Raw genomic sequence first — 19156 nt, 5'->3', positions numbered from 1 at the left:
AAGGTGAAGGGAGAAGGTGAAGGGAGAAGGTGAAGGGAGAAGGTGAAGGGAGAAGGTGAAGGAGAAGGTGGAGGGAGAAGTGAGAAGGGAGAAGGTGGAGGGAGAAGTGAGAAGGGAGAAGGTGGAGGGAGAAGGTGAAGGGAGAAGGTGAAGGGAGAAGGTGAAGGGAGAAGGTGAGGAGAAGAGAAGGGAGAAGGTGGAAGGGAGAAGGTGGAGGGAGAAGTGAGAAGGGAGAAGGTGGAGGGAGAAGGTGAAGGGAGAAGGTGGGAGGGAGAAGGTGAAGGGAGAAGGTGAAGGGAGAAGAATGAAGGGAGAAGGGAGAAGGTGAAGGGAGAAGTGAGAAGGGAGAAGGTGGAGGGAGAAGGTGGAGGGAGAAGGTGGAGGGAGAAGTTGGGAAGGGAGAAGGTGAAGGGAGAAGGTGAAGGGAGAAGGTGAAGGGAGAAGGTGAAGGGAGAAGGTGAAGGGAGAAGTGAGAAGGGAGAAGGTGGAGGGAGATGGTGAAGGGAGAAGTGGAAGGGAGAAGGTGAAGGGAGAAGTGAGAAGGGAGAAGGTGGAGGAGAAGGTGGAGGGAGAAGGTGAAGGGAGAAGGTGGAGGGAGAAGGTGAAGGGAGAAGGTGAAGGGAGAAGGTGAAGGGAGAAGGTGGAGGGAGAAGGTGGAGGGAGAGGTGAAGGGAGAAGGTGAAGGGAGAAGGTGAAGGGAGAAGGTGAAGGAGAAGGTGGAGGGAGAAGGTGAAGGGAGAAGGTGGAGGGAGAAGGTGAAGGGAGAAGTGAGAAGGGAGAAGGTGGAGGGAGAAGGTGGAGGGAGAAGGTGAAGGGAGAAGGTGGAGGGAGAAGGTGGAGGGAGAAGGTGGAGGGAGAAGGTGAAGGGAGAAGGTGAAGGGAGAAGGTGAAGGGAGAAGGTGGAGGGAGAAGGTGAAGGGAGAAGGTGGAGGGAGAAGGTGGAGGGAGAAGGTGAAGGGAGAAGGTGAAGGGAGAAGGTGGAGGGAGAAGGTGAAGGGAGAAGTGAGAAGGGAGAAGGTGAAGGGAGAAGAAGGTGGAAGGGAGAAGTGAGAAGGGAGAAGGTGCAGACATTGACAACAAGATATGATGTAGATGTGTTGGACAGACTGACATAAGAAAATCAAGAAGAAAGCAAAAGTCCAATAAAGAAAACATTTCTACATTGTTACATTGTATTACATAGTTACATAGTATTACATAGTTACATTGTATTACATTGTATTACATTGTAGGTGAGGTTGAAAAAAGACACAAGTCCATCAAGTCCAACCCATGTGTGTGATTGTATAAAAAGACTAAGAAGGGGTAAAGCTCAGGACGGGTCGGGACTAATTGAGCTCCTGTTGGATTTCCATAAGAGCCAACAAAGAGAAGAAGACCAGAAGACTCATGATGTCTTCGGAGACCTCATCGGCTGCCGACAGCGAAGCTCCCCAAATCCCTCCACACCCCATGTACACCAAGGAGCCCCGAGCATCTTTTTAGCCCTCAAAGCATCAACCCCTGAAACAAAGAAAAGCGCCCCCACCGAGGAGTACTTCATATTCAGGGTAAGCCTGATGAAAGATGCCCTCTTTAGGGCTGTTTTTGCCATAATGGCACACTTCTGGGTCGGGGCGGCATGGGTGGCCAAAACCCAGGAGCCAGAGTCTTAAGTAGACTCTGCATGACCCAAGATGGCCACCAGAGTCAACCAGATTGCTGCCCCGATAAACCATAGAGGAACCGTGTTCCTCCTGACTTCCTCTCCCTCTGCACTGCTCCTGAAGCTGAGCGCCACCTGCAGTGGATGAAATAGACTGCACATGTATACAGGTGGGTATCAGTCAGAAGCATCCACCCACCCCCATGTGACCACACTGGGTGCCAATCCCCAAGCTGTAACTCTATCTTGTTGGAGGAAGGTAGGTGCTTCCCCATACCTGGACGTATGGGATATTTTCCTTGCATCCACAGACGTGTAGCACACCCCTGTAAGACCCACTGGTTCTGAACGGTTCCCACCTAATGCACACACAGCCAGGCACTTGGTATTTTCTTCTCTCTCTCTCTGGCTCAATGAAACAGTCTAGAGGGTATCTTTTGTACTTTTTTTGCTGAGTAGAACTTGGCTTGGTATGGGAAAGGCATGGAATACCCCAAAGGAACTGAAGTCACTGAGGAATCTTCTGACGAAAGTGGTGGAGAACTTCCACAAAGCCACTCCTTGCTTGGAGGAAGGCTGTAGATTGGTCTCTGTGTAGAACGGGCAGTCTCTAGGGGGGGCCCAACCTTTTGAAGAGTGAGGGCCACTTAAAGTGGTTGTATACTCTTTTTTTTACTTTTACCTACAGGAAAGCCTATAATAATGGTTACCTGTAGGTAAAAAAAAATCTCCTAAACCTGTACGGTTTAGGAGATATTCCCCTCGGTATGCGCCGCTGACTGCAGCGGCGCATGCGCACGAGGGGATTCTCGGCTGAAAGTCCGGCAGTGGCCGGCCGGCCGGGATGAAATCTCCCGGGCGCATGCGCAGGAGTGACGATATCGCGGCTCCGGCCACTCACAGCGCCGGAGCCGCGATACCCGGAAAAAACGTGGCGGGAGCATGTCAGCTCCCTCGGCGTGGATCGGGCCAGATGTCGGGGGCCTCATTCTAAGGTAAGTATTTCATAATGAGATAGTATGCGGTGCATACTAGCTCATTATGCCTTTTGCTTTGCAGGTGGTAAAAAAAAAAAAATACTTCAGCGGGTTTACTGCCGCTTTAAGTGACTTGGTAACCGGTCGCAGGCCACAATGAGCAGAGCGGACACAGACGCAGCCCACGATACTTTTTGGTGGATCGTATTGGAGATAGAACACAAATCGGTTTATGTCTGCCACTACTTAGAGGTGAATGGAGGGTCCAATTGGTGGGAATGTCAGATTGACTGTGTGAAAGGGGTCCAAGGCTGCTTTCACACTGATGCGCTGTGGTTTACCCGCCCCACGTGTGCAACGCAGTGTACCTTTGGCGTTCCTGCAGTTTGCAATAGACTTCTATTATATTCTGCAGGTTTGGTGCACTTTCAGAAAGCTCACCAAACTCACAGGTAACAATAGAAGTCTGTGGCTCAGTGCAGGTAATGATAGAAGTCTATGGGGCTCAGTGCAGGTAATGATAGAAGTCTATGGGGCTCAGTGCAGGTAATGATAGAAGTCTATGGGGCTCAGTGCAGGTAATGATAGAAGTCTATGGGGCTCAGTGCAGGTAATGATAGAAGTCTATGGGGCTCAGTGCAGGTAATGATAGAAGTCTATGGGGCTCAGTGCAGGTAATGATAGAAGTCTATGGGGCTCAGTGCAGGTAATGATAGAAGTCTATGGGGCTCAGTGCAGGTAATGATAGAAGTCTATGGGGCTCAGTGCAGGTAATAATAGAAGTCTATGGGGCTCAGTGCAGGTAATGATAGAAGTCTATGGGGCTCAGTGCAGGTAATGATAGAAGTCTATGGGGCTCAGTGCAGGTAATGATAGAAGTCTATGGGGCTCAGTGCAGGTAACCTGCAGGTAAATTGCTCTGCACCTGCGGATCAGTTTGAAAGCAGCTCAGTAACCACTGCAGAAAAGATATGCCCAGATATACACTGTGGTTTTAGTAGCAAACTGACCTTTAATAACAGTCTTCTTTCTATTCTATCCCAGAGCAGGAGGTCGCGGGCCACATCAGAGGGCTATGCGGGCCACATGTGGCCCCCGGGCCACTGGTTGGGCACCCCTGCTCTAGGACATAGGTCAGAACTCACAGGCCTCAGGATCATCAGTGGCCACCTTCTGACATACACCGGGCGCTTCTTAGTGAAGGAGACGCAGACTCACAAAACCACCAACCACCGGACCCTCTCCCATTTAGCCTCCACCGGGTATCCTCCAGAGTTCTCCAGACCATAAGCGAGTAACCCCAGATTTTAGGGAATAGCCCCCCCCCCCAGCATAAGCTATGGCTGGGACCTCAATGATATCCAGAAAGCATCTCAGCAGACTGTCTAGAGGGGCAGAGAGATTCCTCTGGCAAGGCTCACCCAGGATCCAAGAACCCTCTGCTCTGGTGCTTCCGACTATTTATGGGCCCTCCAACCACCTCTTGGACACACCTCTCCAGGGATTGGATGGGTTCCAATCAGGGGCGGACTGACAACTCATGGGGCCCCCAGGCAATAGGAGAAGATTATGGGTCCCCCGGGCAACAGGAGATTATGGGGCCACACAGTATACACACACATATATACATACAGTATACACACAGACACACAATATACACACAATATACACACAATATACACACACACACATATACATACAGTATACACACAGACACACAATATACACACACAGAATACTCACACTGAAAAGGTACTGTAGAGGCGGGGCCGCTATAATCTTGGGATTTTTAAAAATACACCGATTTTTACATACTGTCCCTGGTTTTATTGAGGCTGGCAACCCTGATGGGGCCCCTTAGTGGCACGGGGCCCTCGGGCAGTGTCCGAGTGCCCGAATGGTCAGTCCGCCCCTGCTTCCAATAAATATTTAAACTGCTCTGCCATTCTTCTTCGCACTGTCATTTAAGAATCTTCCAGAATGCAGGGGAAAGGAATCAGACCAGCAGGCTGTGTAACACCGAGCAGTCTAGAACAATCAACCCCCGCTCCGCTGATTACAGAGGAGCCGAGCAAAATGTACCCATCGACCTGTACTAACTACTAGAAGGGTGCTACAGGGGGGTGGAGAAGGGAGGAAAATATAAGCATCTGAAGCACAACTTCACTTTAAAGCTAAATTCATGTACTTTTATCACTTACATGTTTAATGGGCACAAAACCCCATGAATTGGTCTCATTGATTGATCTTCCTGGAGTTCCGGTGACTTCCAGGTCTTGGCATTTCTGTGCACAAATCGTGCTGATGGAAGACCAAATCTCCGATTCCCTGATGTCTCTCGCTCTCTCTTCCAACAGACTTCAGTTGTCCAGCAGGCGGTGCAGAACCTTAGAGGGTCCCTCTCTGAAGAGGAGGATGGGCAACTCCACAGTTCCTGGATCCTGGCACAGTGAGTATTGAATCTGGCCTTGTGCCAATGAAGCCTGGCACAGTGAGTATTGAATCTGGCCTTGTGCCAATGAAGCCTGGCACAGTGAGTATTGAATCTGGCCTTGTGCCAATGAAGCCTTTATTACCCGCTTACATCATTGATAAAAGGGAACAGCCGGGACATAATGTGCCGTATTGTATGAAAGACAATCATTCTTTATGGAGGAGATCAACTTCTATCCTCATTGCCATCTGAAGGAAACGAATGTAGCGCTAATCCCGAAGGAGCCGCTGGACTTTTGCCCAGGTCTTCCTCACTTTTGCCCCACAGCCAGGCACAAGGTAGCCTTGGTGGTCTCCCTGTCTTCAGTGATCAGTCTAGGGGTTGGTGATTTTGTTGTTTTATTTTTGGAGAACTTGGATGGGGAAGGGGATTGGGATACTCCAAGAAATAGAACTATTCAAAAGTGAGGACATCTAATGCCGCGTACACACGACCGGACTTTTCGATGGACTTTCGGCAGAGTTCCGACGGACCTTCCCAATGAACGGACTTGCCCACACACGACCGGACTAGGTCCATTTGAAAGTTTTGAACGTGATGACGTACGACGGGACTAGAAAAGGAAGGTCAATAGCCAGTAGCCAATAGCTGCCCTCGCGTCGGATTTGGTCCGTTGGACCAGCACACAGACCAACGGTTTTCCCGATAGGAATTGAGTCCGTCGGACAGATTTGAAAGATCTTCTATTTCTAAGTCCATCGGATTTTTTTTTAACGAAAAACGATCAGATTCCGATGGACCTAGTCTGCCGGAAAGTCCGGTTGTGTGTGCGCCGCATTACTGATCTCTTAGTAAAGCTCTGGGGAAGTCCTCGCTGAAAGCAGATAAAAGACTTCTCCTTGGCAACTAAAGGACTTTACCCAGGGGCGGACCGACAACTCACGGGGCACCCGGGCAATAGGAGATTATGGGGCCCCCAGGCAATCAGAGATTATGGGGCCACACAGTATACAATCACACAGTATACACATACATGTACACACACAGTATACACAGACAGTATACACAGACATGTTTCTATTGGCTGAGAAGGTACTGGAGAGGCGGGGCAGCTATAATCTCGGGATTTTTAGACCAAAAGGATGTCATTTCAGAGACAGATGTAAAAAACACAGATTTTTACATACTGTCCCTGGTTTTACTGAGGCTGGCAACCCTGATGGGGCCCCCTAGTGGCCCGGGGGGCCGTCGGGCGAGTGTCTGAATGGTCAGTCCGCCCCTGACTGTACAGGACCCTTAGTATTAGCAGTAACCGGACAAAGCTCTTCAGAACACCAGCCAGTGTTCCCTAGTCTGGACCCTCAGCTGACTCTATAGTAGAACAGTGGGGGGTAAGAAAGTCTATAGATCCTTTAGGTTGTTTACTCACAAAATGTTCAGGGACAGCTAATGGCCTCCTTCCAGCTTCCAAGCGACCAGATCTTCAATAAACAGCCCCTCACCCAGCTCTCCGTAAAACCAGGGTCCTTCTCTCTCTGACTTCAGGTCGCCCACCTGAGGCCGCATGGCAGTGTGCCCCCCTCCCCCCCCCCCCCTCTCCAGGAAAGACCTCATGCGCAGTGTATCCAAAGACTAAATACCCTCTCCCAGCATCCTCCAGGGCCACCCTCCCTGGGACTGACTAGAGTGGTATTAATATTCAGACACCTATTCACAAAGAACCTTCCTAGGTGGCCTGGATACAGAGGAGGTCAGTGCCGGAAACCAACCAGCAGCTGAGCACACTGAGCAGACTACACTAATCAATCACAGCTCCTCTGTTAAAGTGGTTGTAAACCCTGACAAACCACTTTGACCTACAGGTAAGCCTAGATTAAGGCCTAGATTAAGGCTTACCTGTAGGTCCAATAAATATTTCCTAAACCTACACGGTTTAGGAGATATTTGCCGAAAGACAGGCACCGCTGTCTACGGAGCATGTGACGTAGACAGCGACGCGCAGGCGCACTGAGCACGCCGCGGTCAACGGCGATATGCCGCGAGTGGTGGCTCCCGTGCGCATGTGCGGGGAGTGACGTCATAGCGGCTTTGCCGAATGACAGCGTCGGAGCAGTGAGACCCACTGAGAAGATGGAGGCTCCGGACTACAGGGGACAGCGGTGATTTCGCTGGCTCCTGTGTCAGGTAAGTGACACATAATGGACTACTATGCGATGCGATGCTATGTGATGCTATGTGATGTGATGCGATGCAATGCATAGTAGTCCATTATGTGTCACTTACCTGACACAGGAGCCAGCAAAGTCACCGCTGCCCTCCTAGGTAGGTACTAGGATTGCTAGGATTGATAGGATTAGTGTGTATATAGCTTGGTTCCCCTGCTTAACAGGAGAATTTCTAGAGAAATGTACTTAAAGAGGAAGTAAACCCTGATGGGTTTACTTCCTCTTTGATTCCCTGCAAAGGTAAAGCATAATGGACTACGATGCGATGCGATGCTATGTGATGCGATGCGATGCTATGTGATGCGATGCGATGCATAGTAGTCCATTATGCTTTACCTTTGCAGGGAATCAAAGAGGAAGTAAACCCATCAGGCGCTACACTAAAGAGTAGAATTTGATTCATGCTTTTCAGATCTCCATTTCAACCAGCTGGGACTCCTCTTTGCAGTTTGCGGTTGGTTTTGGTAATGGAACACCGTGGCACCAAAGATTTGGCACATCCCTTTTTTTAGAACCAGCAAGAAAACTTTTGCTACCCATGTTTTGCCCGGTATCGGTACTTATGGGCCGGGGCCTACAGCAGCAGTTTTATAGGGGGATTTCTAAAACCAATGGAGCCAGGTGTAAAGTTGTTGGCACAACAGGGACTGCGCCCTAGCGGGAGGAAGGGAAGGTTGAATAGTGAAAAGAGTTTCTGCGATCTTTCTTTAATTTGATTGGCCTCCCATCTGCCCCCTACAGGATCAGCCACTGGGGCACAGAGCGAGAAGTCCTCGTCTTCCTGTGTGAGCGTTCCCTTCTCATCTGTTACTATAACTTCCTGGAGATGGGCAGCTGCCGTTTATTCCGCATCCCTCTGAATTTCATTGACACTGTGATATGGGGACCTCTGACCTACCCCAAGATGGCGCTGAACAAGTAAGTCTTCTGCAAAACCCAACAATGGAAATCCAATATCTATGGTTTTGTTTTGGATAGAGTGGTGGTGGGGGGGGGGGGGTTAGAACCCCTGCTGGTTCTTTTTTCTTTCCGTTTAGCATTGGGGAACCTTCCCTTCACCCTCCTACCCCAGAGACTCCCCAGGAAGGTAGTAGAAGCCAGCAGGAGCTATTCACCTTCAACTGGAATTCTTCCGTTCCAATGAGTATCAGGAAGAGGGGCTACAGAATGTTCACACCTCCTGCCCCGTACTTGGACAATGTCAGGATGATTCCCTCAAAATTGTTATCAACACTTTAAGAGACTTTAATCTAAACCACCATGGAACGCGTTGATGTTGATTTCCCAAGAATAGGATGGGAGATGTGAAAATGGTTCTTCCTGACACTTGTGGGAGCTGGAGAAGTGGCTTTAGGATAAGTCATGGATGGTTAAAGAGGTGGTGGTGGTCAATGGTGAGACATGGTCATCCAGTGTCCTGAGTAAAGGTGCCAAAATGCCCCCCCATTATGTGCAAGCTTAGAGGATCCTACCCCCAGCAGGTATTCACTTGGCAGAATAACTGCACAGCTCCAGATCTGTCTGTAGGCAGGGGTAGTCTACTTTCTCCATGGTAGGTGGTGCTTGGCCGCAGTGGCATTGCAGTCGGAGGGGAGGTCAAGAGGAACATGGCCCCTCTATGGTTTCCTGGATCACTGGGGAAGCTGTCCAATTGGATGCTGTTCCCCGTGTGACTCTGGGAGACATCTTGGGTCAGGCAGAGCCAATTTAGCTCAGAAGAGAAGTATGGCCAAAAAAAAATTGGCCATACTTCCCTATTAATAAAATGTCACATTTCAATAAAGTTTTTCTATTTTTTATTAAAGTCTAAGGCCGCGTACACACGGGCGGATTGTCTGCCCAACTAAGTTCGTCAGACAATCCGACAGACAGTCCGTCCAAATTTTGAATGAACGGACTTGACCACACACGATGAACAGACAGTCCGCTGAAAGCGTGCGGGATGACGTGTACAGCACGTACGACGGGACTAGAAATACGACTTCCAATACACTGCAATGCAACCTTCGGCCGTGTAAATCCTTTCTGAGCATGCGCCATACTTAGTCCGTCCAACTTGCCTACACACGAGCGGACTGTCCTCTGAAACCAAGTTTGAACGGACTGTCTTACGGAAATTCCGTAAGACTTTGTTGGTCAGATTGTCCGCTGAAAAAGTCAGCTGAAGCCCACACACGAGCGGATTTTGGACAGACAATCCGCCCGTGTGTACGCGGCCTGATGCACTGCAGTTGGCGCATTGGCGCTGCTGTCATCCCACCACACACCAGCCACTGTGTTCTAATGCAGCATTTATGCATGAATTTGTGTTTGAAGTGGGGGTGGGGTGGGGGGGGGGGCAGGTAAGCAAAGCCAGTACGGCCCCAATCTGACAGCTCTCCTACTTTTAGAAGCAGGCAGCTTTGTGTAGAAGAGCGCTGCACCGGGAGGAAGGAGAAGAGGGAGAGAGAGCACAGCATACACCTCCTCCCAACTCTCTCCTCCTCACTTCAGTGCTTCCAGGACTGGGCTGACAGGAGTAGTGATGCCGATGCCAGGTACAGTGGGGGCTGGTGCTCCATTGGTTGGGGGGGGGCAACAGACAGACCACCTGAGCACCCCCCCCCCCCCCCCCGTTCGCTTCAGCTCGCCACCCCACACTAATCCACTAATAGTAGTGAGACTCTCTGGGCACTGGGGGGCTTGGATTGCAGGAACACTGGAGTGAGGGCCTCTTGCAGCACAGGGACGATGGTATTATGGGAACACACATGAGAGGGACTAGGAGCACCAGGGTACTGGGATCACTGGGATCACTGGAACGTAGGATACAATGGAACCTAGAGGCATTTCGGAGGTGCTCAGGGGGTCACAGAAGAAGCTGCTGAGGGTCTCGGGGGGCACACAGGAAAGCACAGGGGGCTTAGCACCTGGTGTATTGTCTGTAACACTGAGCCGCACACGCGCTGGACGCCAGGCTCTGGTTGGTGTGGCACCAGCAGACCCCAGAAGTCGGTGGCCTTTCACTGGATCAGGCGTTGGAGCGGGAAAATAATTCCTACAGCAGGAGGACGACCCCGAGTCTCCATCACCACCATTCCATTATTCCCAGGTCATGATAACTTTGCTGCCTGCCGGACCAGTTCATCCTCTCTGATGGCTGCTCCATATTATGGCCTTGAATGATGGACACCTCACCGTTCCTGCTGCCCATCCAACGACCTCCAATACCTCCAGGTTATAGTGACAGTGTAGAGTTGGTGGCGTTGGTAGGAAAGGTTTTGGTAAAGTCATAAAGAACAGATTCCAACAACCAAAACAACATTTCTCTTATTCTTCCCGTTATTATTTCCCGTTGTCATTGGTTGTCTTCTCTCTCCAGGAGGGGGGGCAATGCTCTCCAGGTGAAGTGGGACAAGCTCCGAGCTCCGCCATCTTTCCTTTCATGGTGGAATCCATGGACAGAAGACCTTTCCTACATCAACCTGGTCCAACACCCGGGAGAGGCCACCCAGGAGGACCTGAGAGACATGTGCCAGGTAAAGTCACAAAGCAAAACAAAAATGGTGACTATCAGGAGAAATGAGAGCTGGTCTAGCGTCAGATATATATGTTTCATGTTAAAGAGGAAGTAAACCCTGATGGGTGTTACTTCCTCTTCCATTCACTGCAAAGGTAATGGACTACTATGTATCGCATCGCATCGCATTGCATCACATAGTAGTCCATTATGTGTCACTTACCTGACACAGGAGCCAGCGAAGTCACCGCTGTCCCCTGTAGTCCGGCGCATCCATCTTCTCGGTGGGGTCTCGCTGCTCCGCCGCTGTCATTCGGCGAAGCCGCGATGACGTCACTCCCACGCATGCGCACGGGAGCCAACACGCGCGGCTTCTCCGTCATTGACAATGCCGCGCTCAGTGTGCCGGCGCGCCGGTGCCTGTCTTCGGGCAAATATCTCCTAAACCGTGTAGGTTTAGGAGATATTTCTTGGACCTACAGGTAAGCCTTAATCTAGGCCTTAATCTAGGCTCACCTGTAGGTCAAAGTGTGTTGTAAGGGTTTACAGCCACTTTAAGAGCATGTATGATACAATACCCAATCACCTCTCTTATTCCCCCACCAAGGATGCCTTCACTTGCCCTCCAGAAGGGCAGCACCATCTTTGTTAAGGAATCATCCAACGTCACCATCTACAGTGGGGGGGAAATAACGATTGTCTCCCCTGCAGATTGTGCAAAGAAATGTAAGAACCTTCTTACATTGACAGGACTAATCTGTGTACCACATGAGCACCTACTGGAGCCAGTCTGTGGGGGGAGGGTTATTGTTGGTTGGTTGGGGATCAAATACTTATTTTACTCCATTTATAACATTTGTATTGTGTGTTTTTTCTGGATTTTTGGTTGATATTCTGTCTCCATCATATAAAATACACCTCTGATAAGAATGCTAGACCCTTCATTTCTATGTAAGTGGGCAAAACTTACACAATCCTCAGGGGAGACGATCGGCAACCCTAAGACCCCCCCGTACTTCTTGAACTGAGATTCTGACTTAGAGATAAGAAAATTATGTAGATCCTGGTGCCTGTGTAGTCCTTGGCAGTGTTCACAAATGTCTGACAAAGAAGACATGGATGGATGGATGGATGGATGGATGGAAACATGGGTGATGGATGTACTTCATATTCCCGTGGCACACGTTCCTGGATGCACTCCCAGATTTGGGTGCTGCAGCAACAACCAGCTGGATACGGGTTCAAGTCATGATGAAGATATTTGCCAGCACACCATGGAACGACGCAAATAGCTTCGAAAACGGGTGATTTATTGCATGATCACAACACAAAGATAGTGCAACGTTTCAGAAACCACGCAGGGCCCCTTCACCAGGCATGTGATCACATGCCTGGTGAAGGGGCCCTGTGCGGCTCCGAAACGTTGCACTATCTTTGTGTTGTGATCATGCAATAAATCACCCGTTTTCGAAGCTATTTGCGTCGTTCCATGGTGTGCTGGCAAATATCTTCATCATGGGCGATGGATGGATGAAGACATGGATGGATGGATGGAGACCTGGGCGATGGATGGATGGATGAAGACATGGATGGATGGATGGAGACCTGGGCAATGGATGGATGGATAAAGACATGGATGGATGGATGGAGACCTGGGCAATGGATGGATGGATAAAGACATGGATGGATGGATGGAGACCTGGGCGATGGATGGATGGATGAAGACATGGATGGATGGATGGAGACCTGGGTGATGGATGGATGGATGAAGACATGGATGGATGGATGGAGACCTGGGCAATGGATGGATGGATAAAGACATGGATGGATGGATGGAGACCTGGGCGATGGATGGATGGATGAAGACATGGATGGATGGATGGAGACCTGGGCGATGGATGGATGGATGAAGACATGGATGGAGACCTGGGCGATGGATGGATGGATGGATGGAGACATGGATGGATGGATGGAGACATGAATGGATGGATGGAGACCTGGGCGATGGATGGATGGATGAAGACATGGATGGATGAATGGAGACATGGATGAATGGATGGAGACATGGATGGATGGATGGAGACATGGATGGATGGAGACCTGGGCGATGGATGGATGAAGACATGGATGGATGGATGAAGACATGGATTGACGGATGGAGACCTGGGCGATGGATGGATGGATGGAGACCTGGGCGATGGATGGATGGATGGAGACCTGGGCGATGGATGGATGAAGACATGGATGGATGGATGAAGACATGGATTGATGGATGGAGACATGGATTGATGGATGGAGACCTGGGCGATGGATGGATGGATGGAGACCTGGGCGATGGATGGATGGATGGAGACCTGGGCGATGGATGGATGAAGACATGGATGGATGGATGGAGACCTGGGCGATGGATGGATGGATGAAGACATGGATGGATGGATGGAGACCTGGGCAATGGATGGATGGATAAAGACATGGATGGATGGATGGAGACCTGGGCGATGGATGGATGGATGAAGACATGGATGGATGGATGGAGACCTGGGCGATGGATGGATGGATGAAGACATGGATGGAGACCTGGGCGATGGATGGATGGATGGATGGAGACATGGATGGATGGATGGAGACATGGATGGATGGATGGAGACATGGATGGATGGAGAACTGGGCGATGGATGGATGAAGACATGGATGGATGGATGAAGACATGGATTGATGGATGGAGACCTGGGCGATGGATGGATGGATGGAGACCTGGGCGATGGATGGATGGATGGAGACCTGGGCGATGGATGGATGAAGACATGGATGGATGGACGGAGACCTGGGCGATGGATGGATGGATGGAGACCTGGGCGATGGATGGATGGATGGAGACCTGGGCGATGGATGGATGAAGACATGGATGGATGGATGGAGACATGGATGGATGGATGGAGACCTGGGCGATGGATGGATGGATGGAGACTTGGGCGATGGATGGATGGATGGAGACCTGGGCGATGGATGGATGAAGACATCGATGGATGGATGGAGACATGGATGGATGGATGGAGACCTGGGCGATGGATGGATGGATGGATGGATGGAGACCTGGGCGATGGATGGATGGATGGAGACCTGGGCGATGGATGGATGGATGGATGGAGACCTGGGCGATGGATGGATGGATGGAGACCTGGGCGATGGATGGATGGATGGTGACATGGATGGATGGATGGATGGTGACATGGATGGATGGATGGATGAAGACATGGATGGATGGATGGAGACATGGATGGATGGATGGAGACATGGATGGATGGATGGAGACCTGGGCGATGGATGGGGGGTTGCTCTGGATAAAAAAATTGATTGAAATGTGTTTTGGGTTTGTGGGGCTCACACACAGTTTAGATGTAAGATGTAGATTTAGATCTGCACAGATTTGGCGCTCGGTTTTCGGGGACACTCCCACAATGTATCTTTATTAGCGCTGAGTCTTGTGTACAAAGTAAGAATCTTCTGTTTGTAGATGTTCGGCTCCATCCAGCCTCGGCCATCACTAATCTCTATCGATCGGTGGTGTCTGATAAATAATCTTCATTCCTTGTCAGGCATTTGTTAGAGAATCCCCTCTGTGAATCGCGTCGCCATCATCCATTGCTGGGCATCGATCGGTGTTCTGAGTCGGCTCCGTGTAACAAATTAGCTTCATGTCATCCCGGCAATTTGTCCAGGAAAGCCGCCGTATTATTATCCTCCCAGCCGCCTCCAAAGTCAATTACCGGAGCGCTGGGCCAAGCGGGAATTACACATCAGACATTATGAAGGTTCAAAAAGAAAGATGGCTTCTCTCCGCCATGGTGCTGCGCCCGGAGAGAAAAAATCATTGCAAAAAAATAATGTGAAAGACGTCTGAAGAGTCAGTCCCCCCAAAACTGAAAATAAGATGCGGGGTGGGGTGAAGATCGGGGCAACTGCGATGACAAAGAAGAAGAGATCTCTATGACTAAGCCCAAATGACTGAAACGCGTTTAAGGGGCAGATCCAGAGTGGAAGAATGCAGTGTCTGTTATCAATAAAGCTTTGATGACATCATCGGAGTATGGCTCTTATAGTCATGGTGGTGTGTGTTGCATGGAGCGAGGACGGGCCCCTGGCTGGCTGTAGTGCAGCAGGAGGACTAACGGGCAGCTGGGGGTTCCTGGAACTATCCAATGACTCTGTATGTCTTAGGAACTCCCGTGTAGATCTTGTTCCCAGCTCCACCCACTCCAGAGATTACCAATCAAGTAAAACTCCAAGCAACGTCCCTTGGTTCCACCCCCTACCCACCTCCGAGCACCGCCCCTTGGTTCCACCCCCTACCCACCTCCAAACACCGTACCTTGGTTCCACCCCCTACTCACCTCCCAGTACCGCCCCTTGGTTCCACCCCCTACCCACCTCCAAGCACCGTCCCTTGGTTCCACCCCCTACCCACCTCCAAGCACCGTCCCTTGGTTCCACCCCCTACCCACCTCTGAGCACCGTCCCTTGGTTCCACCCCTACCCACCTCTGAGCACCGTCCCTTGGTTCCACCCCCTACCCACCTCTGAGCACCATCCCTTGGATATACCCCCTACCCACCTCCGAGCACCGTCCCTTGGTTCCACCCCCTACTCACCTCCAAGCACCGTCCCTTGGTTCCACCCCCTACTCACCTCCAAGCACCGTCCCTTGGTTCCATCCCCTACCCACCTCCCAGTACCACCCCTTGGTTCCACCCCCTACCCACCTCCGAGCACCGTCACTGAGTTCCACCCCCTACTCACCTCCGAGCACGGCCCCTTGGTTCCACCCCCTACCCACCTCCAAGCACCGTCCCTTGGTTCCACCCCCTACCCACCTCCGAGCACCGTCCCTTGGTTCCACCCCTACCCACCTCTGAGCACCGTCCCTTGGTTCCACCCCCTACCCACCTCTGAGCACCATCCCTTGGATATACCCCCTACCCACCTCCGAGCACCGTCCCTTGGTTCCACCCCCTACTCACCTCCAAGCACCGTCCCTTGGTTCCACCCCCTACTCACCTCCAAGCACCGTCCCTTGGTTCCATCCCCTACCCACCTCCCAGTACCACCCCTTGGTTCCACCCCCTACCCACCTCCAAGCACCGTCACTGAGTTCCACCCCCTACCCACCTCCAAGCACCGTCCCTTCGTTATACCCCCTACCCACCTCTGAGCACCATCCCTTGGATATACCCCCTACCCACCTCCGAGCACCATACCTTGGTTCCTCCCCCTACCTAGACAATACAGAACCAAGTATAATTTATGGTGCTAAGTAGTTTGTATGGCATTTGCTAATGAAGGGCAGTGAAATAGATCCTCTGCAGACAGCAACAATAGATCCCCACCCAGCAACAACTGACCCTTCCCAGAAACAATATAGCCCTTCCAGTAACAAAAGATCTCCCCAGCAACAATAGATCCCTTCTAACAACTATATATCCTCCCTGCAGCAATAGATCTTCCAGCAACAATAGATTCCTCCCAGCAACAATAGATTCCTCCCAGCAACAATAGATCTACCCAGCAACTGTAGATCTCCCTTGAAACAATAGATTTCACCAGCAAAAATAGATCCTTTTCAGCAAAAATAGATCCCCACTCCAGCAACAATAGATCTTTACATAAACTATAGACTCCACTGCACCAATAGATCCCCTTAGCAACAACAGATCTCCCCAGCAACAATAAGTCTCCACAAAAACAATAGACTTCACCAGCACAATAGATCCCCATCCAGCAACAAAAGATCTCTTCCAGCAACAACAGATCTCCCAAGCAACAACAGATCCCTTCCAGCAACTATAGATCCACCCTGCAGCAATAGATATCCACAGCAGCAATAGATCCCTCCCAGCAACAATAGATCCCCCTTGAAACAATAGAGTTCACTGGCAGCAATAGATCCCTCCCATCAACAATAGATCCCTCTGCACCAATAGATCCCTTTAGAAACAGTATATCTCCCCAGCAACAATAGATCCCCACCCCAGCAACAATAGATCTTCCTATCAACTATAGATTCATCTGCACCAATAGATAACCTCAGCAACAATAGATCTCCCCAGCAACAATAGGTTCCCCCAGCAATAATAGATTCAGTTAGAAACAATAGATCTTCCCAGCTACAATAAACCTCCACCAGCAACAATAGATCTTCCAGTACCCAGCATCAATAGACTCTCCAGCAGCCAGCAAAAATAGACCTCTCCCATCAACAACTGACCACTCCAGAACAAATAACCCCCCATCAGCAACAATAGATCCTCACAGCAACAGTAGAACCCCCAGCAGCCAGCATCACTAGAGCCTCCAGCACATCCAAGCACCCCTTATCATAATATCCATTCCGTGCTGGTGGTGCCTTCACTGCGTTCCCCAGCATTCCCAGGCGTTCCCCCGCGTTCCCCCGCGTTCCCCCGCGTTCCCCCGCGTTCCCTCGCGTTCCCCCGCGTTCCCCCGCATTCCCCCGCGTTCCCCCGCGTTCCCCCGCGTTCCCCCGCGTTCCCCCGCGTTCCCCCACATTCCCCCGCATTCCCTCGCGTTCCCCCGCGTTCCTGCTGAAAAAAACCCCTAAATTTGAGTGGAACTCTAGGATTTTTTTTTGATTGCCCCCCCCCATCCCCCCATTTAAAAAAAAGGTATTTCCATTCTTCACTTACCCTCTCCACTCTCCAATGCTGCACCTGACTTCATCCTCAGTCCTGCTCTTCAGAGCATTCTGCCCCCTGCTCTCCCCTCCCCCACCATTAGGGGGCACATTATCACATAGGTGGGGCTCGTAGTCCTTCATGACTGAAGCTGGTCATAAATTATGAAAAATTACTTGATCCCCCCCATAAACACAGGAATTCCTCCAGCTGGGTGGGGGGAGGGGGGAGCCTTCCCATTGGCAGAATACAATGATCACTGCTGGCAGCTACGGCCACTGGCAGTGATCAGATGAAGATAACCCGACAGGCTGATCAACGGATCAACTTCCGTACAACCAGCCAGGGCTGGATTAACATAGGGGCTATTGGAGCTGCAGCTCCAGGCCCCTGCCTTAATATAGGCTCAGCCACCCAAAAAGAACGCACTGCTCATGAAAAGCAATGGGCCAACAGAGTTCTCCCCTGACGGGCCCTGCATTCCACATGCACCGCCTGGGCAGGGTGGTGGGATCGATGATGAGCAGTCCTAACGGAAGCCTGGGGCACACCAGTGCAGGGCTACTGCAGAATTCTGGGGCTTCCGTAGCGTCACGCCTATCCGGCTGCACTCTTTCAGCACAGAGTGCACACCAATGCACGGCCCTTACACCAACCTGGCAAGTCAAATGCCAGCAGGGGCGTAACTATAGAGGGTGAAGCAGTTGCGACCGCAACCGGGCCCTGTGATGCAGGGGGCCCATGCAGCCCCCTCTACATATGGCCGGCAGCAGCATAGGCAGCTAGGGGTACCAGTGCACCATGCACACGGGTGGTGGAGGTGGAGGGTGACTAGCAGAGCTCCATGCTCGACTATCGCACTGGCTGCTCTTTAGTTGTGCATTCCCCACATGACCTGTGTCCTCGGCCGGCTCCTCAGAGTACCCCTCTCCTGCTCCATGCATTGCCGCTCAGTCCGATGTCTGTTCTCCCCAGCCAGAGTCCCGCCCCCTCTGAGTCCAGCCCACACTGCACTGCATACTTCTCCCGGGTAAACAAACTTTAAGCACACAGATGCAGTGCAGCCCTATGAGAGCCCCCCGGAGGACACTGCAGGCTTGTCAGCCAGCCCCCCTCCTCCCCCGTCATACACAGATGATGAAAGGTCTTTCTGGGAGATATGCTGATCGCCCGTCCAGCACACTGGATGGAGCCCAGGCCAACATGGATGAGTGCACGGCCTGCAGCTTGGTCATGGTGAGTGAGAGGACCCCATCCCCCACACACCATTACATACCCCCTCCATCTCCCCCTGGGGACAGGGACCCCTTCTTACGTGGGGACAGAGACCCCCACCTTCCCTGGGGACAGGGACTCCTTCTCACGTGGGGACAGAGACCCCCACCTTCCCTGGGGACAGGGACTCCTTCTCACCTGGGGGCAGTAACTTCATCTGCCCTGGAGAAAAGGACCTCATCTCTTCTGGGGACGGGGACCCCATCCTGCCTAGGAACAGTCCCCCAATGAGGCACCTAAAAATAAAATAAAAAATAAAAAAAATAAAAATACTGATACCAGTGGTGGAAGTACAGGGCTCACAAAGGTCATACCTGTGACCACGCCCTGGAGTTCCACCGCCAGACTCGGAGGGAAGGGCCCTGGCTGGGGTTCAGGGGGGCCCTTCATGGTTTCTTGCATCGGGGGCCCTGAA

General features: G+C 51.3%; 1 protein-coding gene across 1 annotated transcript in view; it reads left to right on the top strand.

Moving 5' to 3' along the window:
- Window positions 1-19156, top strand: part of LOC143956983 (tumor protein p63-regulated gene 1-like protein) — a 34229-nt gene that overhangs the window by 14099 nt on the left and 974 nt on the right. Inside the window, exons 2-5 of the mRNA XM_077467156.1 lie at window positions 1233-1550; window positions 4980-5071; window positions 8023-8199; window positions 10643-10799. Coding sequence (XP_077323282.1) covers window positions 1233-1550; window positions 4980-5071; window positions 8023-8199; window positions 10643-10799 — 744 coding nt within the window. The remainder of the gene's footprint in view (window positions 1-1232; window positions 1551-4979; window positions 5072-8022; window positions 8200-10642; window positions 10800-19156) is intronic.

Source organism: Lithobates pipiens, unplaced genomic scaffold, assembly GCF_037356315.1.
Source record: "Lithobates pipiens isolate NorthernLeopardFrog02 unplaced genomic scaffold, aLitPip1_a1.2 Scaffold_47, whole genome shotgun sequence".
NCBI classification, from domain to species: domain Eukaryota; kingdom Metazoa; phylum Chordata; class Amphibia; order Anura; family Ranidae; genus Lithobates; species Lithobates pipiens.
Note: the sequence above shows the minus strand (reverse complement) of the source record. Positions and strands in the feature narration are given on the sequence as shown.